At 46.2% G+C, this 27270-nt stretch overlaps 1 protein-coding gene across 1 annotated transcript; it reads right to left on the minus strand.

Moving 5' to 3' along the window:
• Nucleotides 1-712: 712 nt before the first annotated feature.
• n4bp2 (NEDD4 binding protein 2) lies at nucleotides 713-26763 on the minus strand. Its single transcript, XM_015345586.2, has 16 exons — nucleotides 26230-26763; nucleotides 23874-24894; nucleotides 22497-22621; nucleotides 21265-21353; nucleotides 20268-20344; nucleotides 19139-19297; nucleotides 15436-17816; nucleotides 14373-14458; nucleotides 13452-13497; nucleotides 12137-12333; nucleotides 11640-11761; nucleotides 10342-10465; nucleotides 8992-9171; nucleotides 8124-8292; nucleotides 5815-5938; nucleotides 713-3563 (listed from the first exon to the last, which is right to left on the minus strand). The coding sequence occupies exons 1-16, from the start codon at nucleotides 26456-26458 to the stop codon at nucleotides 3518-3520; spliced, it is 5175 nt and encodes a 1724-aa protein (XP_015201072.2). The 5' UTR covers nucleotides 26459-26763; the 3' UTR covers nucleotides 713-3517.
• Between the last annotated feature and the right edge of the window lie 507 nt (nucleotides 26764-27270).

The raw sequence follows: 27270 nt of genomic DNA on the forward strand, positions 1-27270 counted from the left end.
CAAACATCTTTAAGGCCTATGCAGCATTAGAGGGTTTTCCAAAAATATGTGCAGCACCAATATGGGTTTTCTTCAGATATTTCAATGCACTACCAATATTATAAAGCTGTCACCGTTTGAAGAAATCTGGTCTTGATAAGAGCAGTAGTTGTCTGGATTATGCCAAGAAAACGTGTCTGTGTTGTCATTGTATTGCTAAAGCCTGATCCAGGACGTTTCAAACTTGTACCAGAACTTCAAGACATTTACAGCCATGCGGCCAGGGGAGGGGAGTCCCCATTACTTGTAAAGTGCTTTGAGTGGAGTGTCCAGAAAAGCGCTATATAAGTGTAAGCTATTATTATTTGTTCTGATGCCCTCTTTTTCACTGTAGTTTTACAATTTCAGTGCAGTACATAACACAGAGACTAGAAAATCATGTAGAAGTGTACAGTATGCTTCTCCTCGTTAAAGACCACACTGTTAGCTTTCATGTTGAACAACACTGTTGTGTTTTAATGTTCGGTGTTATAAAACAAAGTACAATTTAAAAGGCTAAAGTCAGTTCCTGTGTTAAAAGAGGACAAAAACACGTGCTCACACACATTTCCTTTGCGAACGGTTTCAGTTTTTGCAGTCACGAACACATGCTCTGTTAGCTCTTCGGTCAAAAACACACATCGGTTTATCAGAAGTATAAATGTGGAGGTGAAAGAATGAAATCAGCTGCCAATAAATTCAATTGCTTTTATTTTGAACAAATCACAGATCAAAGTAAAAAAAAAAACAGTGTGCTTCAAAATATACATTTATTTTTCAATTTCACCCATTTAAAAATATTCTAAAGAGAAAACACAGACAGGTGCAGAAACCCAAGTGTCTCTGCGTGGTGTACCATTTGTAGACTTGGAAAATACTTTAACTGTGTCCATAGCTTCACACAGTGTGGTTGCTAGATGTCTGACATGACCAGGATTGACTTAGACTGAGCTCATAACAAGCAGGGAACCAACATGGCCTCCACTGAATTGATTCCTCTCGTTTAACACAAAATACGACAGAATGATTTTGCGTTCAGCTTAAACCAGATCATGTGGGTCCCAAAAAGAAGAATAAGATATTTTAAATGGCACTTCTAATCCTTCTTGGTAATAATACTGAGGTATCAAAGCTCATGCCTTAAAAACACCAAGTGAATTTATTAGAGCTCTTGAGGAGCTGCACAACATGAACAGAAAAATGCGTAAAAAACGGAACCTCGTGAAAGCAAAATGGCTGGAATGGCGTGGTTACGTGGCGTGATGAGCTTTAGGAGCGATTCCTTAAAGACTTTCTTTCTGTGGGGTATTGCGTTCGTTTTCACAACCATGAACTGCATGCCTGTTTCAACAGAGTCCTGCACAGCTCTTGCCAACCATTGTGTTTCAAGTTCTGTCTTGGAAATTTTCATCAGTCTCTCATTATGACTATCAGAAGAGCAACAACCAAATGTGTTAAGTGACGTCATCAGAGAGCCCGCTTCTACACTGGGTTTCACTGCTGCTGAAGGGCAGTGCAGGACTGCCTGAAAGACGCCTTAGAAACAATACAGGCCAGAGCAGAAGTGACACCATGACTTCTAACTGACATCTTTAAGTCACAACAAGCTACCTGACATGACTAAATAGGCAGATACATTTGTACATTTAATTAATAATCTTTCACAAGTACCATTATGCTTTGCAAATCAGAAGAGGGATAAGAGGGCACACACAGAATTTGACACACAAGTGATTTTTAAACTTGTCGTGTTTGATCTTTAAGAACGCGGAGTTAGTTGGTGGCCATCCAGCACAGGTAGTTTTTTTGAGGTTTCTTTGACTGCCTGTTCTCTGGCAATTGCTCGCCGGTCTACAGAGAAACATGTTCTCAAGTGCAAAATCTGTTGACAGCGCTTTTTCTGTTCTCTTCAGCGGATATCACAATGTTTCTGATGGACACTAACTCCACCCGGACCAGGCTGATCGAAAAGCAATTCTAAACGATGCCTTTCAATAAAGCGTGCCACCTTAGAGAACAGCTTAGTACTGAGGGACATTTTCTTAAAAAATAATACAAAACTAACTGGCTTCGGAAAAGAAACAGCTAAACTTCCCTCAGAGAAATCATCTCTGTGAAACACCGGTTCGAATCAGACGCTTGAAGAGGCACTATGACAGACAGGAAAGCAGAAATTTTGATTGAGATGCTAATTACTTTTAAAGATCCTTCCCTGGGCAGTTAGGATTTCTTCCACTAGGGAAGGTATTACGAACGAGCACGTTACCACTAACTTCAACCCCTCTCCCTGATGGCAGACTCAGTCGATGGTGCTGGGAGCTATTCTGAGCCTCCTGCCTTCTGCCCAGTGGAACAGCAGAAGTATGAAGAAAGACCTGCAAGATGCAACAGCAAACAGTGTGTGAACTGCCTTCTTTTTTTATGTGCTACTGCCAATCTGTGTGCAAGCTCAATTAGCAGCCTCCGACAGGCATTAGGGATGTAGATACACACATTGTATGTTAGAATACTTACAGAGGTATTTAGATGTTTTTACTTCAAGAGCCAGGACTGCATTTAACAAAGGAGGAGGCAGCAACAAAAAAGAACCATTCTGAAATCAAAACCAAACCCTATTTTTGCATGAGAAACTGCCGAGAACAATGAGAAAAGGAGAGACGCTGTTCATGAAAATGGAGGATGTGTCATTAATGGCGTGTCTGACAAACAAGCCGCAGTTGTGAGTATTATTCCCTGAGATCTGGGACAGAGCGTGCTGCTACACTGACTATTCATGAAGGTGTACTCAGCTAAACATTCCCATCTGTTCTACTCGAGTGTCCAAATCCGTGGAGCTGCTCCTGGCCTTCCTTGCTAAATAAAATCCCGAATGGTCACAGAGGTGCTGACAATTTTTATCCACGTTAACCGTCCTGTTATACAGCAACCAAAACAAATTCTGAAAGTACAAACAATTCAAAAGCAGCTAACGTACTAAGACTTAAATGTTTCTTTAATTAAAAAAAAACATATTAAAAGCCACCCCAATTTAAAACCTCCAAATTAAGACGGCAATTACTGTACATTTACACACAAAAAAAAACGTTTTTAAACCGTAACAGTGATATGATAGGAATGTTAAAAATAGATGTATTAAAACCTGCAATATCAGTTTGGTGTGTGTAAAATCTGGACTGCAGCTGCCTTTTAAGAATTGTACCCCAATCAAAATAATAATAAACTCATTAACAATTTATAAAAAAAATAATACAAAGTTTTTTTTAAACTGCTTCACATATTAAAATGTATTCATAACATCATTATATTAGTATTTGGTCTAATGAGTACTATAAAAATACAGATGTATAAGCATACATGTCCAAATATATACAAATAGGAATGCATATATATATATAAAAACCATGTATGCAAGTAATACTATATAAATTCACGTTAAAAATAAAACACATTGTCCATTGCACTTCACAGCCGCTCTTCTGTGGCACTGTCAAGATGTCTGTTATCTGAGAGAGATGAGCAGGAGTCCTGGTTTGGGTTCCGTGAACCTGAGAAAAGGCGAATAAAACAAAAGTTTAAGGTGAGGCAATTTCTGTAAGAACTGAAAAAGTTAAAGAATGTAGTTCGTGTTTTTTTTTTTAAATCTGTGCACACTGAAGCTCCGGTTCCGTGAGAAAGCGTTCAATCGCTCTTGAAAAGTCACGATAAAAAAAAAGCTCTTTCAGTGAGGAGCGAAATTTTGAAAACCAAAACCCCAACTCGCGCTCATATTACAAAAGCAACGACGAGCGGGCTCCTTCGCTGTACAACAAACCCCAATAAAGCTCTCTTCGCTGGCGGGAGGTAGTTATCTACAACAGAAATCTGCAGCTTGCCGGTGGCTGTGGTTTCAAACCTTGAGCTCACCAGCTCTCCTCGGCTCCTGCATCTGTGCGCCACACGCTGAGCCCGACAGCTAACTGAAGCGCTGCGGATTCACTGACTCGGGACGCCCGGTCTCTCTCTCTCGCTGGCGACAAAGAGCCAGCTCCTGCAGTCTGTGTAGGACAGGCCAATAGACTGTAATCCAGCCCCTTATCAGAAATCCCAGGGTTGAAAAAGAGCATTTCCACCCTTTTAAAAAAAAAAAAGGCCTGAAGAAGTCTTTTTCTTCGTCTGAATACAACGCGACGTACGCCGCAAGCTGCTCTACCCTGCGTGACCTACATAGGCAAACTATTTCATTTTCAGTTCTGCACAAGGTAACGCCAGAAACACTAAATGGATGATGTATAAGAAGGGCAAGAGACATGCTGCTCCTTACTCTTCATTCTGATGCGCAGGAAACTGAAAATCCAACATTTAATGCCAACAGCTACTAATAATTCATTCCTTTGCCATTATATGGGGCTTTTCACACCAAAGTGCTTTACATATATGAAGGGACTCACTTCAGCCACCAGAAAGGCCAGATTGTAAAAAAACCCAGAGAGTGCCATTCAGGTAGGATACTGGGGCAAACACCTCTCTTAGACTTTCGCTTTAAAAATGCAACTTGGCATCCACAAAATGCACACATTTACTAATTAAGGTAGGGACCCTTTCAGGCCATAAAGGCCCATGGGGAATGGGGTGCAAGGGCAACCAGTGTTCTCAACCACCAAGGTGATGTGGTCAGCATCACCCTCCGGCTGGCCTGTCACCCCCAGAAGGATTTAACCCCCCCGGTTCTCATTCGGAAAGCAGGGCGAGTGGACCTAGGAGCTGTCTGGAAGGAATTAGAGCAAGCTACATCGCTTGTCCTACCTGGGGTCGAACCCGGGACCTTCCAGCCAGGAGCTAACACCCTTGCCATCTGAGCCAACACAGCTCCAATTACTAATTAAGTGCCCGATAAAAACGCTGGCATTTTGTGAAATCAGAAAATCTGTTAATCACATATCCGGCAAAATTAAACCACAGCTCTTAAAATACAGAGGTTTCTGTTCGGCTTATTGCCACATTTTTAGTTTCCAGTAAATATTCTTTGTTTAAAGAGGTATACAGTATATTCACAAATCCCCTAAAACTACCATCTGCTCTCACTTACAAGCCACCACTAATAATGATGACAATATCTCTGTTTACCCTTCGATCGGCTACTTAACACACACTGCTCCTATCGGCCATCTCCTACTGTATTTAGTTTGCTGTTCTTTACTATTAATGATTCAAATTCAGGCTTAGCTGACAGTGCTCAGGATGAGCTTTACAGTTTAAGGAGGAAGCACCAGACACTGACAGGAAGCCAGAATCACAATTCAATGATGCACTATACCTCTGTGTAAATCCACAATACTGCTGTGTCAAGAAGGTTGAAGAAGTCCTAAATTACAGAACGAGACCCTCATTTTAAAGCAGCTTAGTCCATTCTGGGGGTTTACAACCTGCAGGCTGCAGTACTTGTTTTAATGAATAATTAAGTAATGAATATATTAGTGTATCAAAGATACGCAATAAACAAAGTCATTCACTTCATATCTGAGCAATGCAAATGGGTTAAAAAAAAGTTTAAAAAACAACAACAGATAAATCAAGTAGTCGGTGTCAGCTGAAATGCTTCTAGAAGCTGAACGTGACACGCAGCTGGAGTCTCAATGCGTTCCCTGACTACTCTGGAAAACCAGAGTGCTGCAGTTTAACGGACGACGCAGTGGCCATAGGTGAGCCCCTGAAGCTGACCGTGCGGTTTGTGGAGCCAGCAAACCTCTGTCCCCCAGACTCCCAGAAGCCCCGCACAGCCCAGCAGCGCAGGCCTGTGACCGAGAGGGGGCGGCTCACCTGAAGTCGTGGTGAGTGAGGTAGTCGATGACGGCCGGTTTGATGCGAGCAACTCCTCCCTGACTGCGGTTTCCCCTTCCCGTGATCACAGAGAGGTGAGGCTTACCGCCACTGCGCTGGCACTCTAGCAAGAGAGGAATCCGAGCGGTACAAACCCATGCCATGCCAATGTGCATACACACACACATACACAGTGCCACTCACTGTGGCGAGCTCTGCTGTACCGAGGATGGCTGAACAGTTAAAAAGGGACACCTGCTCCCTGCTGCCCCTTTGCCTGCATAGACTTGTGGGAAACAGAACATCCTGCGTGACGGATCGACGCAAGGGTTTTTAGCACACAATTCTCTTCAGCACTATTTCTCCTTTCTGCCTCTGGAGCACCTGGAGCTTGTTCCATCAACGGGGCATTCCTGTTCCTGTTCCTCTCTGTACTCCTGCCAGATCATGCCACGCGGGGTCTGTACGTCTCTCTGTACCACATCCATAAATCCCTTTGCACCACTACACTTTAAAAATGAAAGGCCAGCTCCGCCTTCAATAAATTCAAAATTCAATTTTCGTTTTTTTTTTGTGTAGAGCACAATTTATCTACTCCTGTCACCTCCTTTCTTTTTAATGTAACTACCCACAACCAAGGAAAAATGGGTTTGGAAACATGCTGGAATGTATTTTTATTTTTTTCTTTCCAAATTGATTGATTCGATTGTTTTCTTTTAAAAAAAATGTTTTTGGACCGGTACACACAAATCAAATTGGCTTAAGGTTATTTCAGCTATTAGCACTTGGAGAGACTTGAGTGACAACTCGTCGCTGCGTGATTTCCTGTTGGCAAACGTATGTAAATGTTATTAAATTAGTGGATTGTTCTGTTAAAAAATATCTTCTGTGGAGGAGTGGGATATCAATGGCGGACCACTAGGGTAGCGTAACAGATCTGCTTCTCTTTTGCATTTACACTTTTTTCAGGGCTTAATTCTACATTGAGGGTCAGAATGATAAAACCAAGAAGCTATAACCTGATACTGGCTGATAAGCCACCGTTACTGTGTTCAATCTTCTTGGACAGACACAGATTAACATACACTCGATTCCCCAGTGAAGGGGTAAGGACACTCCTGAGTTTTAAGGCCACAAAATACATTTCTGTACATTTCTTATTCACTAAGTGAGGAAGGAGTATTCTATTTAGTCGAACATTTTAGTCCATCTGATACAGGAAATACAAAAAAAAAAAACACAACCCAGCTCTCATTTTAATTTAAGTAAGGCACTGGAAACTCTGTTAAATAACCAGCTGGAAAATACTGAATGTTTTTAAATTGTTATAAATAAATGTTACTAAAATTCAAGACCACTGAAAAAAGTGTGTTTCTTTTTCTGATTCATGCCTTGGGTCCTAAGGGCATAGGAGTAAAAAGTTCTTGGTCTGTAAAGGACATACAATTTCGTAAAGATGTCTGCAATCTAGTTTTCAGTAAATATTCATCAGAACGTTCTTCTTCTGCACTCTTTTGGAAATTTTTATTTGGTAACGTATGATGATGGCTTCTCATGAACATCCAATTTACTATATATTTAGTTTGATGGATTAATGGTGAAATGATTAATTGGTTAATTGGTACAAATTGAATGTTAATTAAGCATAATTTACTTTGCAAGTCTCCGGTTGCCATACTGCCGCACTGGTTTTGAATTTCTGAGGGCCAGAGCGCCACCTATTGTTCCACCAATGCCACTTACTGACTTCACAAAAATGAAAAGAATAAAAAAACAGGGAGATTGAGATTTGTGGCTTGCTTTTGCTTTCAGTTCTTAGCCCATATTTTGATTTCAGCTAGATATAGCTGGCAGCCTCTTGTATGTCAATACCTTATCATGTTTTCTGAGGCATTAAATTGTTGCATTTTATACATTACGAACGTTAAGATGCACGTTTTCATGCAAGATGTACATTAAATACATTTTCAACTAATCAAGAAACTCATTTGTGATAACATAAAATTTGTGAAACCCAAACTAATTTGTGAGAAAATAAAAAAACACTGACACTCTTTTACCAAAATAACATTTGCAATTCATTTTGACAGAAAAAAAAACAAACAAATCTATATTTAAACTTTGTTATATGTGGATAAAGAGAAAAATTCTCAATGCCCCAAGATTTTGTCATGACTGTTTTGAAGCTAATACAGCTCTGAGACATGTAAAATAAGTATTTACCGCAGTCTCTTTTCAAAATTTTAGCAACCTGTTTTCCCCGCTAGAGAAGAGCCGCCCTGTGGTGCGCGCCCAGCCCCCTCTCTGACCTGCCATCTTGTCCTCCAGCACGATCTTCAGGTGGCGAAGGGCCTCGTCCACGTGCAGGCCGTGGAGATCCAGGACATTCTGAGGCAGCAGGGAGGAGTTGACTCGTTCGAAGATCCTCAAGGCCGCGCGCCGGTGGGCCTCTTTCATCCTCTGGCCGTGGAGATGACCCTGCAGAGAGACAGAGAGGACAGAGACAGGAGCCACATGAGCAGCTGGCGACATACTGGGCTCACAGGTCAGCTCTGAGATGACAAGCCGCCTACGGCGCCATATACAATAAAGTAATAATATTATTTTCACACGAAACCTGAGCAAAGACAGGTTTGGACCCTGTTTTCGGATAGCGTTTGGGGTTGCACCAACGCCTCCAACACTCAAGTGACAGACGGGACAAATATAACAAATTAATTTATCTTGATCTGACAAATCATCCAATAGTACAGAGCTGTCCTTTCTTTTGGCTCCACAAACCGCACGGTCAGCCTCAGGGGCTCACATATGGCCACTGCGTCATCCGTTAAACTGCAGCACTCTGGTTTTCCAGAGTAGTCAGGGAACGCATTGAGACTCCAGCTGCGTGTCACTTTCAGCTTCTAGAAGCATTTCAGCGGACACCGACTACTTGATTTATCTGTTGTTGTTTTTTTTACTTTTTTTTAACCCATTTGCATTGCTCAGATATGAAGTGAATGACTTTGTTTATTGCGTATCTTTGATACACTAATATATTCATTACTTAATAATTCATTAAACTGCTTCACTCAATAGGTCATTCCTTCCTTTAGCAAACCACAACAGCGTGAACGTCTTTCACGGATCCAGCCCTTCGTTAGAGGGATCGCAGCCCAGCCTCTCTCGCGGGCCTACCTGCTGGGCGTAGAAAGTGGCCACGTCCTTCATGCCCTGCCTGTAGGCCTCCGCCGCCTTGCTGAAGCACTCCTGCTGCTTCCGGTGCTGCAGGATGGCCTCCGCTCGGAAGTCGGCGTAGTCCGGGTCTTCAGTGTCCTGGAACAGCCCGGCCGCCTCCGTCTCCCTCGCCACCTTCTTCTGGGAATCGGAAACGGACGATGGGCATCTCTCACACGCGGACATTCACTCTCATCCTCCGCGCCCAGGGAAGGGAGAGCTCCCAGACAAGAAGCGGTTTCCCTTAGAACGCTGGCTCTGAGTAATTTCCACCCACCTGAACCACTGAACACAGATGCCTTTGGTTCTCTGAAAACTAAATCCTTGTGGAAAAGGAGGCAAGTAATCCACTACTGTGGCTGAGGCCTCCTTGAGAGACTCATAAGCATGAACAATCTGCAGAGCGTGACGCAGTACACGACGTGACATATTGAATACATGGAGGTAGTAAATTTATAATGTTATTTCAAGGTTCATGGAAATTTGTGTGAAGTATTACATATCCTAAGCACAGCAACACTTTGCTTAGCAGTGAAGATGTGTCCCAGGGAATGAAGCCCCGTAGGAATCAGAGCAAAAAGAGGAAATGATCAATGGGAATGTGCCCCCCCCAGAAGTGCGGTTTCTCATATTTGAGCAAAGTGTGAGGGTTTCACTGGGGCATCGGTGATATTTTTACCACAGGATACAATTAGAAATCAATTTTATACAGAAGGGACTGCCTTTTTAAATTCTAGCCGCAGTAGAAATCCATGAAATTGGGCTCTGCATCAATACATTGAGCTGGAGCTTGCGTGGATTAACAGCTGTCTGGCTTCTCCCAGACTGAGGCTCATACTGGGGGACTCGGCACCTGTCCAGATCTCACTGGCCGTATAGTAAACCTACGCATCACGCCCCACTCTCATTGGCTAGGAACCTGCGTGACGTTTTTCATTTCACTCTGCCGTCAGCACAAACACAGCCTGTGCTGAGCTGAGCATGCTCTAGGTGAGCTACCGTCAGTTGGTCCCATATAAGCAGCAGACAGAATAACACTGTGCTTCTGATAACATGTACTAGGAGTAATTAGAGTAACGCACAAAAAGTAACATGGTCAATTGGAGCTAAGCGAAGTGTTGCTATATTAAATAAGGATCATTTTCCTTAAGTGGTTTAATAGCTACAATGTACTGCTCTATATCACACCCTTATATTAATATATGCCATAAGGTGTATATATATCTCATATACCACATCCTTATACCCAGTCCAGCCGAAAGCGTTTTACCGGACTGATCCCAGTTCCTGACCTGGATGGCGGAGGCCTACCTTCTCCTTGACCAGGGGCCTCTGGGTCTCAACACGCTGGGCGACATCCTGGGCCACCACTGTCTTCACAGGGCCCTCATCCAGCACAGATTTCAAAAACTGCTCCGTCTGTTCCAGAGAGTAGCTGTGAGGGGGCAAGACGCACAGCGCGCAAACTGGTCAGAGTCGGCACCGCATGTCGGCCATAATTTAGAGCCAATCTGGACGAGTGAGCATCAGACCTGCTAAACCCACATGCCTGGTTCTGGTACATGGGCTGTGAATACTATGTCACTCTTTTCTCTCTAACACACACAGAGCCTTGGCCTGCTGTGAGAGGCTGTACTCTGAAAGGGTTATTATATATGCAGTTTTCGTTAAGATTGCCATCAAGTTCTGTTTTTTCAAGAAACGTTGGATTTCAGTGAATGGAATGAGGCAACTGCACGAGCAGCCCACTGAAGCCCAGCAGTTTTGAGCCTGGCCAGTACCTGGATGGGAAAGCTCCTGGGAAAGCTACAGTTGCTGCTGGAAGAGGTGTTAGTGGTAGCAGTAGGGAGAGCTCACCCTGTAGTCCGTCTGGGTTCGAATGCCCCATTATAGTGACGGAGACACTATACTGTATAATAAATGTAAAAAAGGCTCCGTCCTTCGGATGAGATTAAAACTGAGGTCCTGACTTTCTGTGGTCAGTAAAAATCCCTGTGCGTTTCTTGAAGAGAGTAGGGGTGTTACCCCACTGTCCTGGCCAAATTTCCCCCTGGCCTTTACCAATCATGGCCTCCCAATTATCCCCATCTATGAATTGGCTTCATCACCCTGTTCTCCTCCTGATTTTTCTTAAGCATTTGGGAATAAGAACCTTGTATTCATCTCAAGAGCTCTTCGCTGAGTACCTGCAGGAAGAAATCTTATTTCTGACTGACAAGCAGCCTAGCATGGTGAAATGTCCCTTTTCTCTCTAAAATATGTGTTCTTAAATACGTGTTTTAACAACACAACCACCCTCAAACAGGAAGTCCGAAATAAGAGAGATTACGATTAAAGTTTTCTGCTGCAGTCCTGCTTTTCGTGATAATTGCGTGGGAAGTGATTCACTTGGAGTATTCTAGAGAGCTGTGTAAAAGGTTAATCCTGTTAGATAATCCTAACCCTATTCACCAGGATCACACTCTTGCATGGCTCTGTGGAATACTCCAGGTGTATCAATCCCCTTGCAGCTAATGTACTATGTAAGTTACAGTTCATTTTCCAAAATAAATCAACGTCATTTCTCAATGACACACCTCTCACAGGATACACATCACAGGAATCCTTACTTGTTGTCCCTGAAGATGTCCAGGAGAAAGTGGCGGTCTATGGTAGGAAACATCTTATAAAGCTCCTGCTCTTTTAACAGGGCGGCTCCGTTTTTTCTGTCCAGGTCCCTGTTCAGCTTTGACTGAAGAGCACGAGGTAACAAAAAGAAAACGACAAACGAGAAAAGTTCATGTGACGTTTTCTTTCCATGGAGTAAATATGGGATGCGTCCAACACACAAACTGGCAATTTGCTTTGCCGTGGGCAATTGGCAGACCGATCTCCGATTTGATTTAATGCAGGCCACAAGCTGAAAAAGACAAACACCAACACGGAAATATGCAGAAATCATGGAAGGAGTTACCTGGTGGTGCACAGACATGAAGTTTATTTGACCACAAGCATTACGCGTTCTATAACGCAGAGATCTGCTGCTCACGAGACCACGTTGGGCCTATTACCACAGACTTAGGAGAGCAAACAGAGCTCATGGCTGGGCTGCTGGCCGCTGTCGTACCTTCTCCAAGTGCTCTTGCAGGGCCTGCTCCTCCAGCATGATGTCCCTGAGGGAGACGTGGGGCATCGGGGTGCTCCAGTGGTCCATGAACAGAACGCTGTCCGGGGGCTCTGACTGGCCAGCAGCCCCGGGAAAGACAGGACTCCAACCAGTTCTCCTTAGTCTGTCAGTCTGGGAGTCGATCCACAGCCCAGCACCTGGAAAACAGGACAGGAGGTAGAGGTGGCTGGTGAGGACATCTTGTGGGGAGAAGTGTGCCTTTCCTCCCTCACCTCACACGGCACTACATGCAGACAGAGCAAGAGCTACCGACCCACTCAACTCTTGTCTGGGCTTGCACTTGCCACCAGGCACTAGTGGTACAAGTGATACAGTGAAGCTCAGAGTGTACAAGTCACTATTGGATTCCACATCCTTCTGAGGCAATAACTGCATGCAGACTGCGGCCCAAACTCACTGGTCGGTGCTCCAGGGAGTCCGGAGCTCATCCTGGAAGCACAGGGTGTGTGGCAGAATTAATCCCCGGATGCAACACCAGTCCATTGCGGAACACAAGTACTCTATAATACCCAGGGAAAACCCTCAAGGAGAACATGCTTACCTCACACCCAGGACCCAAGACCCATGGTAGTGTCTATTAATAAATGTGTTTTATTCAACAATAATAATAATAATTCTGCACACATAAAACCAAGTTAGCTCATGAATAAGAGGAAATTTCCCTTGAATCAGTGTGTGAAGCCCACTGTGACACTGCAAAGGTTAAGCAGTGGAAAGTCATGCACTGGTTTTTCTTTTTCGCAGAAACACCTGAGCCAGGTCGTTTTTTTGGCTCTCTTTTGCATCTGTGTTTGTTATAAACGTGTGCACTTTGAAGCTCGGTAGCTTCAGGTCTAAAACGTTTCAGATCTGCTGTCTCACTGTGCCTCCTGCTGCTCTGATCGTCCACCATGATAACGAAGTACTCTAGTGGCAAGCGTCTACTGAAAAGGTAGTTTTTTTTTCATAACCTGCTTTTTTGAGACACGCAACGACAGGAAATAGGGGGGCAGAAACCCAGAAACAAATGATACTTCAATTGAAAAGGCAGTAAGAACCTGCAGATTTCAGAGAAAGAGAGAACCATTTTGACAAAAACTATCCACGAGAAAAATGGGAAGGTTCCCAGGGCTTTGTTTCAACTGCAGAAAGTTCTGACTTTACTTCCCCTTAAGCCATTTAGCATGGTAGTGAGAGTTCCGGGCCTTGTAAGCAAATGGACAAGAGTTACTAAAGGGAACCAAAACAAGGAAGGACACAAAAGGAGATCACTTACTTTCTTCCAGCAGCTGGTAGGAGAGAGCTGCCTGCCTCTGGCGCTCCTGGGAAGATGACAGAACGTTTTCACGCACACAGAAATGCAAACCGCAGGGCCTGCTGGCCCCAGGAAATCACCCTACCACATCAGGGTCTCTCACCAGGTCAGTGAATTTTAGTACGTAAAGAAGTAAGTGTGGGATCACTTGGAATGAACACCTAGACAACATAAAGCAGTGCAGTTAACTAAGCTGATCGAAACTTTACCATTCATAGGACAGTGAGATACGAGCTCAATATAGTCAAGGCTGGTCTATACGAAATAAGACCAGATTTCAAAGTTAAGGATCTTTCCCTGTTCTAGTATCAGATATCGAAGCGTGCATTTTGACCATGCTGGATGGATCACCACCTGAAGCGATTTTTTAGCAATCCCCCCCCCATTTTAAGCAGGTCACGGTACGTGCTCAGCTGATGTTTGCTTCGACTGCATGGAATAACTGGCGGTAAAAAAAAAAAACATCACGGCTTCCATGAAAATATTGACATTGTCAACGCAATTCCACAGACAACCTGAGAGGAAAGGCAGAGCCTTGAACTGAGGTGTTGCAGAAGATGGCGTGACTGAAGGCCAAGAGGTCAGTGCTGCACATTCTGAGGCCAAACCACTCTTATCACACAGCACTGCAGCAACCTGCTCATTAAATATTTACATAATAATCAGCAGCATCAATACACTGATGTATATATACAGGTGATACACTCATTATTTCTCCCTTGCTTTTGAACTTTTTGAATATATTCTAAACAAATATGGTCAAATTTGACATTGAATACCTATACGAGAATATTCAGGAGTGTTTTTTGTAACATTCTGAACAAAAATAAAGTTCAAAACGAAACAATGCTCGTCTCGTACAAAACAAAAACTCCCACCAACCTGAATAGTATCCTTCCATTTCTGGTGCAGCAGTTTTGCCAGGTTCAGGTCAATTTGGACAACACAATCTTCTAAAGATAAAGCCCCTTGAAAACAAACCAAAGGCAATGTACAAAGCTGTAAATGTTTGCTGAAACGAAGGCTAAAATACCTGTTTGGAGAGAACGAGATCAATCGACACAAAATGCATCTGACACCTTCCTAAAAAAATCAATGCCTTCATTTATTAACTGGCTTGGTCCCCAAACACTTTTCTGATAGAGGCTCTGCACAAAATGTTGGATCTGCGTTACCTAGGACCCTGATGACTTGGTCATTAAAAATCCCACCGAACTGTTCATAAGACTGGGGGATGTTAATCCTGTGACAATGGCCTTAAACGATCTACCCCCCTACATCTCCTCCTGAATTGAACTGGTGAAGTAATTCCTTGCTTCGCCAGCCAATCTGTCGTGCAGTGGGGCTGCTGGTACGGACTGGTTACCGCGAGTCACCCCGATGGGTGCTGCACTTCAGTGGTGGATGTAATGTGTTCCCTTCCTATACATGAAGCTTTGGGTTGAAAGGAGCTAGACAAAGGGAAGCAGTAATTATTCATTACAAATACGTCCTCCACCAACCACACCCTGGGACACATCTGGGTTTCCCTAAATGTTTCCAAGCCTGCGATATACCGTACGGAAAACTCAGCCTTCTGCAAAGTGTCCTGCATGACATGCAAGCACTGCTGCGCTGGGGATCTTGGTATTATCTTGGGTGTGTCAAAGATGTTCATGTTAATACACCCACAGCAAGCACCACCGAGGTACAATACGGAGAATAGCAGCTCAACTGAAGCACACGGAACAAACAAAAGTTTCCATTTGTTTTTCCATCACACGATTGTAATGTTTTATTCATTTTTGTATCTTTGCAAATTTTGAATGTGCTTTTCCCCCCCCCCAAGCGCACTTCGCACATCGGTGCGGTTTTGTCAGGTCGCAGACTTTATGCTGCAGAAACACGCTTCAGTTCACCCGCCCTGACTCTCCCAACTCAACACAAAGGAGCGAGTCCTCCTTACCCGGGTCAATGCCCACAGATCCAAACAGGTCGCTGAGCTGGAAGGCCAGTTCAGCGGGTAAGCGCAGCTCCAGGGTCTCGATATCAAGCGCCTGCTGCGTCCTCTCAGGTGGCTGCTTGGCCGGACTGTGTTCTTTCCTCACTTCAGGGGCCGGAACAGAACTAGGAGGAGCCAGGAGTGCCCCTGCCTCAGCCCATTCCTCCGGCACCGCCCCACAGCCCTCTGCCTCATCCAGCGCACCCAGGCCTGCGCCCAGATTTTCATGCAGATCTAGTATTTCATCCAGCTCGCTTGGATTCTGAGTCTTGGATTTGTCCTCCCTTTCACCTCCTCCCTCTGTTGGCTTCAGCTCGGGCGGCTGCTCACGGTCGCTGGGCTCAGCTGTGGACTGACCGACAGAATGCTCTACTGCCTCTGTGGGCAGCTCACTCGGGCAGCCCTCCACAACTTGTTGCCAGCCCCTTTCCCCATGACAGCCTTCATCCAGAAGCTCCAGAGAAGACGCAAGACCAGGACTCCCTTCATCCTTAGCATCTCCGACATCACTGCTAGTTACCTCTGCCGGTGTTCTTGAATGCTGGTCACCAGGGACACTCTGAACGCTTGATTCATCCCACTGTGCGCAGGGCCAGGCATCAGAATCGGAACCTCCCACGGACCACAGCTCAGGCTGTCTCCTCACCTGGTCGGGACACAGTATCTCATCTTCTTTGAAAAGCTGCTCACCGGAATCTAACAGCAAATTAGTGGTCCACTCCATGTCCTGGTTGCATTTCTCGTACAGGTCCTTCAAGACGTCAAAGGACACCAATTTAAAGTGCTCACTGAGGATTTGTAGGTTTTTCAGCTTGTCTTCGGTGCTTAACTCGGTTTCTTCCACTTGCGTGCCTTTATCGTGCACAACCCTGTAGGGCACTTCCTGGCTCTCGAGACTCACCGCGGGCTTTGGCTGAAAGTTGGTGGAATTCCCCTGAAACACCACCAGCCCAGAAACATCCAAACCGTGTTTGTTGGCCTTCCAGAGCAGAGTGAAATCGTGTGGCATCGTCTGGGTCGAGATGCTAGCAGTGCTGTCTGGAGCAGCACTGTCAAACGGGGTCGCCCGAGGAGAATCTTTCGAGGACTCTGGAGAAGCGGGGCAGTTATTCGGAAACGTCGGTGCCAATCTGCACATTTTTCCTCCTCTTCCGCTTTCCGTTGATTTTCGGTCTTGGCTATCCGCAGGCAGGCACTTGCTAGCTCCAGGTGGGGCTGTCTGATTTTGGCAAGAGATTTCAGAGTGGCAGTCCACAGAACTCCCAGTCTCCTCTGTTTCTCCGCTAGCTACATCTGTTTGACCTTCTTTTTCATCAGTTGTCCCAGTGTTGCTTTCCCCAGGTGCCCATAACTCAACTCTTGCCTGCTCCCGTGTGATTGGACTCTTCCCAGACTGTTCTACCAGCGGCGCACTGGTCAGCCAATCTGCAGCAGAGTCCAAAAGCTCTGGTCTCGTGTCGGCGACTGGCTGGGTGTAGACCGAGTTTGTCGCACCCACGTCAAGGACAGCATCGCCACCTGGCTCTTCGGGGTGGGGGCTGGTTTCCAAACTCAAACTTTCAGAGTGGGAGTTCTGCGCAAAAGTCTCCAAATCCGGGGAACCTGGCGAGAGGGTGTGAGGGTTTCGGGTCCCGTCTGGCCCCGCCCGCAGGAGGTCCAGCAGATCCAGAAGCTCTTTCCCTTCTCCGCCTCTCTCTCTGGAGCTGTCAGACTCGTCACTTGATTCCTGTGTCGCCGACGCCTTCTTCGGCCTTCGCCGCCGCTGTTCCAGTACCGGTCCCGAGGGCCAGTCCCCAACGAAACTTAACAGTTCTGGCCTGACACCCTGTCGATCGGGGGTACCTGCTAACCCGTTTCCTCGCTCGCTCCCGCGCGTCCCCTCAGCAGCATCACCGCCACCGCTCACATCGCCATTCCGCCCGCCCTGCCGGCTCCCTCTCTTCCGCCTCACTCTCTGTCTGATGGATTCGAAGAACGCCGTCGGAGGCTCGCGAGCATCCCACTCCACCACACCGGCGCCCCATCCCGTCTCAGCGCGCTTGTTGCCGACGGCCTGACTTCCACCTCCACCGGCCGACGACACGGCCGCCTCGGCTCCCGAGGCAGAGGCGTCTATCGGCCCCGGCGACCGCAGATCTGGGCCCATCGGGTCTTCCATCCGCGCACGGGCCTGGGGGCCGAGAGAATGGGCGGGCTCGCGCTGGCACAGGCCCTCTTCTTGGGCGGCTCCTTCTCCCGCGGCAGATGCTTCGGGTCGGGGGAGGGGCTGCAGGTCGCTTTCCCCTGAACTTTGTTCGGAGTGGCGCTCCTCCACAAGGTCAGGCCCCGCCTCCACTTTCGCGGCTCTGCTTGACACGACACAGAAGGGGAAAGTCGTCAGGATGGCAATTTGGTTTTACCTTTGACGGTCAGGACCCGCCCAACCTGAACTATTGAAGGCCTCTGGTAAGTGCCGGAGTTGTGAATATCTGTATCCAACCCTAAGTGTTGCATTTGGCTTATTTGCGCAATTCATAGTAACAAATATTCGTCCTATCTGAAGTTTTCTGCCTGGTTATTACTTCATTTCAAAGCTGTCCTGAAGAAACCAGGAACGCATGCGGAGCGAAACGCTCAACTTCAAACTCCTTTTTTTCTCCTAAAAACCAGAATTAATTCATACGATACAAACCGGAACTGCACCAGTTAAAATACTCACAATGTACCCAGGCTTCCAATTCAGTGATTCACTCTGTAATTTCTTATTTTAATCTATTTTGATACTAAAACACTTTGATGCTGACATTAATTTAACACTACTTTAAAGAACATGGAAAGAAAAGATCAGATATCGCCTCGGCAAAGTGGTTTAATATTTACAGTTGCGATTTATGTACAGACTGCCGGTGTCTATGATGTGTTAAGTTGAACTACAGATTCTCCTATGTCTGCTGTGAATATGAGTAAAGGCATCATCTTAATCTCCTCTTTGACACTGTAAGGCTGTACTTCCGGCTACAACGATCATTTATTTGACACTTCTTTCCAAACTGACTGACATCTGCACCCATCTATACGGTTGCGCTAAAGAAGGAAATCACAGTTTTGACTTCACTGTCCCAGCGAATACCCTTGAAGGGCACTATATAATCATAAGCCTGATATAGATGTAGCTGAATAATAATAAATGATCCGATTGAATCATCTAGTTTTGCAAAGCTATTGAAAGCATAAACACAATACATTGTAGGTAGAAGTCTTAAACGCTTCACCACCTGGGTTTTGCCCCACTGACTACCATCTTGTACAAGTGACTAAAATATTTAGATGAAAGAAAACGTGATAAAATGTAAGACTCTAAACCCCCAAGGAAAGCAATGGCCGATACCCTGGCTTCTTCCAAGAAATGGCTGGACGACTCTGGATCCTACTCGGATCATAAATCCACTCCCTTTCCAAGCCGCGAATCCAGTACAGGATGGCGAGGGGGAGGTGTGGGCACCAGGCAGGATACACCCTGGATGGAACGCCAGTCCATGGATAGATCGATTGCGTCCAATTACCTGGCTGATCAGTTGCAACCCAACAAGCAAGAACAGCCAGATGACCTCCCTTCCTTTCCAGCCCTTCGTGCCTTTTCTGGATAACTGCAACACAAATAATCCAGCCAAAAAGGGAAAGCACTCACTCAGGAACGGAGGTCTCTTCCTGGGAGAGAGGCACACTGTTTCTCTCTTCCTCTCCACTGGGAGGTTCAGAGCCCATGATGGTCTGCACAGTGACGTAGCGCTCGTAGTGCTCCAGCATCCATTTGATCTTCTCCTTTTTCACCCCGTGCTTGGTGCGTCTAAAAAACAACGCAGAAATGACAGGAGGACACAGCAGGCTACAGGTCTCTAGCTAAAGCAACTCTCAATGAAGAGCTCGGCAAAGTCAGGTCTGCAAGCACCGAAGTTCGAGTCAATCACCTTTTTGGTGTTTTTAATTATAGCCCAGATGTTATAATTATCCATGTTGTTATGGAACTATGGATGTTCAATTCCTACTGCATGCTGCTGGAACTGGAGCACCTGTCTGTTCAGTTTCTCAGCTACAACTGTCAATAAGAGGAGACAAAATGACCCAAACCGAAGCGTTAACCAGGCTTGACGATGCGTGGAAATGTTTAGGCATCAGACATTGCCAACAGGGGATCGCTCGTAAAAATCCGAATGTGGCCTGCATAGTTTACTAATCTGCTGCACATAACAAATGGATAAACCTCCAGAAAGGTCCAGATCACACAACAAAACTGCAGTTTCACCGATGCTCGTATTTAATATTGGGGACTGTATTTGCATCTAATTTATCGAGGTCAGTATTCGATATCTGATGCTTGAGTCAAATTTAAGTCAAGTGATCTTGACTTCGGATGAAATGTAAAACCGAGGTCCTGACTCTCTTTGGTCATTAAAAATCCCGGTGTGCTTCTCGAAAAAAGTAGGGGTGTAACCCCGACATCCTGTCCAAATTTCCCATTGGCCCTTACCAATCATGGCCTCCTAATAATCCCCATCTATGAATTGGCTTCATTACTCTGCTCTCCTCCCCACTGAGAGCTGGTGTGTGGTGAGAGTACTGGTGCACTGTGGCTGCCGTCGCATCATCCAGGTGGGGCTGCACATTGGTGGTTGTGGAGGGGATCCCCATTACCCGTAAAGCGCTTTGAGTGGAGTGTCCAGAAAAGCGCTATATAAGTGTAAGAAATTATTCTGATAATTATTAAGTGTAAGTCTGTGTCTGCGTGTCTATGGTGCAGGAGAAAAAAAAGGCTTCACCTTTCTAACTCTCGTGGCTTGGTCTTCCACCAGTTGTCTGGCTCCCGGAACATGACTCTGTATTTGTACCGGAGAGCCTGGGAAACAGAGCACACATGCCCGGCACTTCAGACCACAGCTTCCATAAATAATAAGATTTTACGAACAAAGCATACAATTCACTGCAAAATACTTCTAACAGTCCTAATACCAGAGGGGATTTGTAAAGAGAGGTGCCGGCTACTCTAAGTGCCTCTCTGAATAGTGTTTTTAACTGTGTTTTAGCCTCTCAGATATTGGGAAAAACAGGAGGAAGAGTCTCTTCCATTGCTAAGACGAAGTTCCCTGACTCTACTCTTATTAATCCACACTTCAGTTCAGTGACAACTGCTTCTGATGGTGGATCTTACACTCTGACACAGTGAATCACAGAACCTCACAGGGTTTTTTTGTTCATTGTTGACACTTGTTTAGTTCATCCAATTCCCTTTCCCATGATGCATCAAACTACTGTATTTATTATACAGCCAGAAATGTAATGTAAGGCACTGCACCACAAAAGGAGCAACTGCATGTAGTTCACGTAGGGGGCTGCATCAGCATGCGCAGGCTGCAAAGGAACAGGTTTATTCCATGCTGAAGGAAAAAGAGACACAACGTTTCGGATGTGAAGAAGAAGGACATCTGAAAAAGGCTCCACAGCTGAAACATCTTGTCTATTTTTTTCCCCTTTCAGCCTGGAATAAACCCTTACCAGCAATTGCATGCAGTTGCTCGTAAACGTTTTGCCATTTAACACTGCAGTCTGTGTTGTCCAAGCAAATTCAACCTCTGTAACGAGAACACCCAATGAACAGTCATGTGTTGTTGAGCACTAGGTTTCACAAAGCTTGGACTGCCTTACAGAAAAGCAGAAGATGCTGTAAAGCACGGGCAGATCCTCGAGAGTATTAGCAAGAGAGGTGATCTTCTTGCTTTTCAGCTCCAAAGCATTCTGGTAGACACACACGACACTAACCATAGCAACATACGGTTTCATTTCCCAACCTTGCATGTTCGTGTTATCAATTATGATTGGAGAGACTCCCTTTTCAAACGTTTCTTTGGCTGTAAAGAGGAAGAAAAGGAAAGGGATAAAAAAAAAATCAGTTTCTTGCAACAAAAATCAGTAAGAGGTGTTTGTAGCCATAGAGAAGCACTATGGCTTAGCATATGCAGCTAAACTGGGATGACAATATATTAAAACCTATGATCTGTCAAATACGACAAACGAATGACTTCTAATCCTTGTCAATACACATATGACATGTGTATGGTATATGATTTCACCTGAGGAAAGCTTGATCCAAATCACCAGTAAGAGAGTGGTCACCCTAGGCTGAGATGCTAGAGTAAAAGCATCATTCAGCACCATGGTACGATTTAGCTAAACAGGGATCTTTAAAACACTGGGGAGCAACATGAACTGTGTGGAGTCAAAAACCGCTGCAAGAGTGCAATTAAAAGTGGAAAAAAAGCACATCTAATTGAATACTAAGTATCTCTTACAGATTAATCGGGGGTACCTTTTTAAGGCAGTAAAGGGAATGCCTTAGTGGGTAACAATTCCAATATTCAATGTGTTGACATGCACGAAATAACAGGAAAACAGCCTGTGAAATTGGGATTTCTAATACCACCTTGTTATAAACGGCAGTGAACCTTATACAATTTATTTTACATGTACAACAAAGGTTTGCAGTACTTTTGTACTATTTTGAACTGTCTGGTCTCCAAGGACCACACATGGCTCACTACTGCTTTAAATCATCCTGGGAACCTCAGCGGTCACCTTCCACCACTTCGACTGAAATGAAAAGACTTCTGTGGTGACCAAGGACCTGAATTGGAGAACTTCTGCCAGCCTTTTCTCCTTCAAAACCGTTTTACTGCACAGCGACAATTCTCGCAAACTTTTTTTCAGTTTACCTTAAGTACTCCCCGTTTCAAGGGCCGCTGGCTTGACCGCTCTCGACTGGTGGGGCAGAATGGGAAAAAAATTATCCTAGCAACTGCCGGCACGGCTTTAACAACCCCTCGCTTGTTAGCTCAGATCTGGGAATATGATCAAATAAAAATGGCAGCTCCCGATTCCCCACGCTCCCACTGCGCGGCGTGAGACACTGGGCCCCTCCTGGCCAGGTCGTCGGTGCGAGTCACAGTTTGTCCGCACCGAGCCATATCGCACGGAAGACCGGCGTCCGCTTTTACCTTGTCTGTGGTTCCACTCGTGCGCCTTCTCCAAGGAGGAGGAGTTGAACCTGTAACCTCCGTTGCGGCAGAAGTAGTCATCGGTGCTCAAGACGACACCCCCGGGGTTCTGTTCTAGAAGGTTCCTGGACACAATAACGCCACAACACTGCTCACTCAGGAGGAGGTGGAACAACAGCACCGGCACACTCGGGTGATTTTCTAGTGACCAAGGCCAAAGCAACGCATCAAATTACTTCGTGTCCCGAAGCGTTGCACAGCTTAATCTCTTCTGGTACTGATTTTTTTTTTTTGTTGCTTCTTAGCTTGAAGATTTTAACTAAAGGGAGTACAGTTAAAGACTACGCACATGATGAACAGGACAGATTGAATCAATCACTCCTGAAGAAGGCTCCACGGCCGAAACGTTGTGTTCTCTTTCTTCTTTTTTTTCAGCATGGAATAAACCTATTACTTGTTCAGATTGAATCAATTGCATTTATGTTCTCGCATCAAGACACAAGTGGCAAACTGCTTTATATTGTGCTCAGTAGTCAAGTAAGTCTTAAACAACATTTTAACTCAAGAGAATGATTTGCCTGCTCACTATGGGATGTGCTCTTAGAGACTAGTGAACTACTGTATGCCGAAAGTACCATTTTAAATAATGTTAAACACTTTATGGTTTGAAGTTTTGGTTTTGTATAGACAAAATAAGCAGTGCTCATATACTGTAGGCCTGTAGGGAGGTGATCTCTAGCCTGTGACCTCCTTGATTCTGCGGTCTATTGTCACTGCCCACTGAAAATCTTCCCTTCCTCTTATTTGAAGACCAAATACTGACCTCATCGACTTTATCTACTAGCATGAGTGTCAGGTCCCAACAGGTCACAAAGAGCAAAAAAAAGAGTGTTGTACAGAAACCCATCTCCCAATGTTGACTGAAGAATGCACTGGCTTTATTTTGAAAAACTTGTTTCAATAATGAGAAATTAGGCATTGTGTCTAATTTCTTAGGGCATTAGGCATCGTCCCTGGAAATACCTGTGGGCCTACAGTTCTGTCCTTATCTCATCACACCGTAATTTCCACTTATCTCCTGCCACTCGACACCCTTGGTCTCTGTGCTCAGCTGAAAAGACTGTTTTTCAGAAAAAAATTCAGACGACACCCTGTTGGGTGGTGTGAGCAATATGTGTGTTAGTGCGGCCTGGAAAGGATTATGAGACGATACAGATGGTTTTCTTTGGATCAAGGATCACAATGACCCCGACTGAAGAGACTGGCACAGGACAATCCCTGCGCACACGCCTTTGCAAAGCTAAGCAATTTATCGGAATGAAACAATTCTCCAAACGTGCGAGCTGACCCGGCCGCACACCTCCGCGCTAGCAGTACCTGGCCAAGGTGGACTTTCCGGACCCGGGCGCACCCCTCAGCAGGACGAGAACCCGGCCCACCAGGACCGGTATCTTCCCAGAGCCGTGCAGTGGAGGCCGGGGCGGCGCCGGCAGGGCCCGGGATGCTGGGATAGGGGCGGGCGGTCTGAAGGGAGGCGCCCGGCCGCCGGCTCCCGGGTCGGAACCGGGCCTCCAGTGCCCCGGATCGGCCGCCAGGGGGGTGACGAAGGCGGGAGCTCTGCTGCGCGGCTGGAACTCCGGGGCCTGGGTGTTCCAGATCACGGGCGCGGCCGGCGACCTCAGGGACCGGTCCGCAGCGCGGGTCTCCGAGCCGTGGCCCGTCCCCTGCTCCGCCTCCCCCAGCTCGCTCCCATTCGGGCTGCTGCCCTCCCCACCACCAGCAGGGGGCGCGCGAGGAGGTCTGGAGCTCTTGTACGCCTGGAAGGCAGAGGGTCTCCCGCTATCCCCCAAGTCCAGCGCCGCTTGCCTGCTGCTCTCAGGCTCCAGCGCCAGGTGGCTGAAGTCGAGGAAAGTGGTCTCTCCGGGGCAATACCCTGCCCCGGTTAAACTCAGCCCGCTCGCTGGGGAACAGCTTGGCACAAGCTCTTGCTGCTTGGGGCCCTTGCCCCTGTCTTGCTGCCATTCTGGGGTGGACCTGCTGGCCGTGCCGGACATGATCGGCCCCGGATGCTCGCTGCTGACACCCGAATCCTCGGCAGGCTGGACAGCGCCGTCGAACGGCTCCTTCGCCAGAGCCCGGAACTCACTGTCTATCAGCTCGTCAAAGTCCTCGGTCAGGTGCGTCCCGATCGCGTCCAGGTCCCGCAGGCTGGCCTGTGAGGCGGCGGCGGTGGCGACGGTGGGGGGGCTCGTCTCCACGGCTCGGGAGGCGTGGGCCCCAGCTGGGGGGCCGGGAGGTAAAAGCGCCGTGGTGGACTCGAAGCCCAGGGGGCAGCAGGCAGGGGAAGCCCCCTCCGCGGCGGTAGACAGCATGAGGAGGGAGTCCATCGCCGCTTCAGCTGGGAAACAGGGGAACAGGAGGAGTCAGCCTTGTTAACCGTTTGGGTAACAGCAGCAGCAATAGTGTTCTTACGTAGGTTATTCGGTGCTCGGCTGGGGTACAAAAGAGTAATGCAGGGCGATTTTCTAGACCATGGGAGCAAATCGTAAGGCTTTATGTGTAAAGTAATAAGAATTTCATTTCACACATTTTTTCCCTTATGAACATGAATCAAGGAATGGCCGTATTATCCCTTCAATAACTTGATCTCTGTACATGCAACCTGTAAGTATCACCTTTTGCCTATATAATTCGCAATCCTCTGTGCCACTGAGCTATGCATGTTGACAGGAGTTTAGTATGGACCCAGGCATATTTGCATGGATTTTAACATTTGGCAAAATATAAAGGTGTTATTTAACTCGGAAAAGACACCTTCATGCTTCATCTGAGTGGAAATAACATTGTTCCCCGCGGAAGACCCTAAAATAGCTAGGGGGTTGTGCTTTTGAAATGTCTTCATTTTTATGTAAAAAAATAATATTATCTAGAAACGCACAATGTTATTATCTTGTAACTGTACCAATTTTTAAATTGTATGTAAAAAACATATAACTATTATTGAAAACTACTATTTGAAACAAAGTATCGGTCCGTCAAAAAAAAGCAACACCGACAACTTCCCATAAGATGGTTGATTATATACAGCTGATAGGGACTGACCTGATCCCTGGTGTTAACACCTCAACTGAACAAGCAAGCACCTGTTTCTCAATTCGCCGATTTCAGCATTCCTGACACTGACCGATAAACTGCGGGACAACAGCCTGAAATATGTGATTTGAAGACATGCAACATGTCCCACTGATTTAATGTCAAACGCAACAGTTGGGATAAATACAGTAATACCCCACATCTCAAACAACGTGGACAGTCCACTCATAATTTTCCGTTCCCGAAAAACAGTGCACGGCTATTGCAAAGTGGGACAACCTGAAACTCTCTTGGATGGGACAACTTAAAACTATCGTTACTGTGCTGTTGTGGGTTGAATTTGACCATTTGACCAGATAAATCTGAGAATACTCAGATGTGGTCATGAAGCGTGCATGTCCGTGCGAGCTTTAGCGAAACTTGAAGTCTGCCGAGACGATTTATATATATATAAAAAAAACATCTACTGCCGGATTGTAAGACTTGTTTACATTGCAGTGCGGGGCACTGCTGTCAGAGGGTGGAGGGCAGCACCGGTTAGGCCCCGTCCGGGCCCTCAGCCTCGATTTCCAGGGCATGTGCGGCTCTCCCGTGGGGGAGCCTGGGTGCGCGGACGTGCCCAGCGAGGCGCCGCGCTCACCTTGGAAATCGCACTCGGACAGAACGATATAAATGACTTCGGGGTCCAGGTGCCAAAACATCTCCCTCATGCGGTTCAGGATTTCTTCTCTGCCCGAGCTGGAGCTGGGGGGCTCCGTGCCAAACCTCCGCGACATCGCTCCGTCTTTCCCCGTAACGCTGCCGCCTTCGCCGGCGCTCGGGTTCGGCACCCTGGCCGGGCTCTGGGCGCTTTTCTTCTTCCGAGGCATTTTCCGGGCGCACAATGCTAACTTTCACTCCTTCTGGGTTGCACGGCAGCGGAGGCCATCAACACCACGATCAAAACAAGCGTGTGGCCTGAAACCAGACGTGCGCTTCGACTAGAGCGCGCCTAGCGGGGAGGTGTGAGCAAAGCGCCCTGTAGCTACACCGTATCCAGGACAGAAATATCGACGCTTCTCTAGTTCAGGTTATCATTTCATGTTCATAAGGACATTGCAAAGCTTTTGCAAAATTAGGACACTCCATCCCACGAGGAAGCTCGTCGCTGTTAGTCACCCGGTCGATTTTATTTATCAGGTCTGAACAGTGTTTCGGTAAAAGACAGCCCTGGTTATCGTTTTGCAGGGGAACCCGAATACATCTGCACGCTTTCACAGCTGAATTCCTGATTTTATTCCCTGCTAGTCAGCACATTAAACTCGTTTAGGCCTTTCCGCTTTCGGATCTGATTGTGTAACGACGGGCTGAAACAGTATATTTTGTGTATTTGGTATGTGAAAGACAAAGACACCATAGTTTTAGACTCAAACCATCAAATTAGTCCTATTTGGTTTAAAACTGTAATGATCAACTCAGATTTGAATGATGTGCCTACATATCCCTATAGCAGTGAAGTTATACACTGCCGTGTCCATTAGTCGGCGCTGTCACTTTTTTCCTGAGGTGGGACTTAAAGGTTTGTTTTTAACACTTGGGATGGGCGGTTCGGTGTACCGTGTAAACGGACAAAGAAGCGAATCCATAAAGTTTTTCCACAAAAGTTTCCTCCCAAAAATAACACCCGCCTACATTTCAGACT

This window comes from Lepisosteus oculatus, chromosome 1 (assembly GCF_040954835.1).
Source record: "Lepisosteus oculatus isolate fLepOcu1 chromosome 1, fLepOcu1.hap2, whole genome shotgun sequence".
NCBI lineage: Eukaryota > Metazoa > Chordata > Actinopteri > Semionotiformes > Lepisosteidae > Lepisosteus > Lepisosteus oculatus.

What these genes read in the sequence shown, in the direction of transcription:
- n4bp2 (XM_015345586.2), bottom strand. Translation starts at nt 26,458, where the DNA reads ATGCCTCGGAAGAAGAAAAGCGCCCAGAGCCCGGCCAGGGTGCCGAAC. An exon ending in AATGGAAGGATACTATTCAG is followed by an intron (nt 13,498 to 14,372) that starts GTTGGTGGGAGT and finishes TCATCTTCCCAG; the next exon opens with GAGCGCCAGAGGCAGGCAGC. An exon ending in CTCACTCACCACGACTTCAG is followed by an intron (nt 3,564 to 5,814) that starts GTGAGCCGCCCC and finishes GCCTTTTCTCAG; the next exon opens with GTTCACGGAACCCAAACCAG.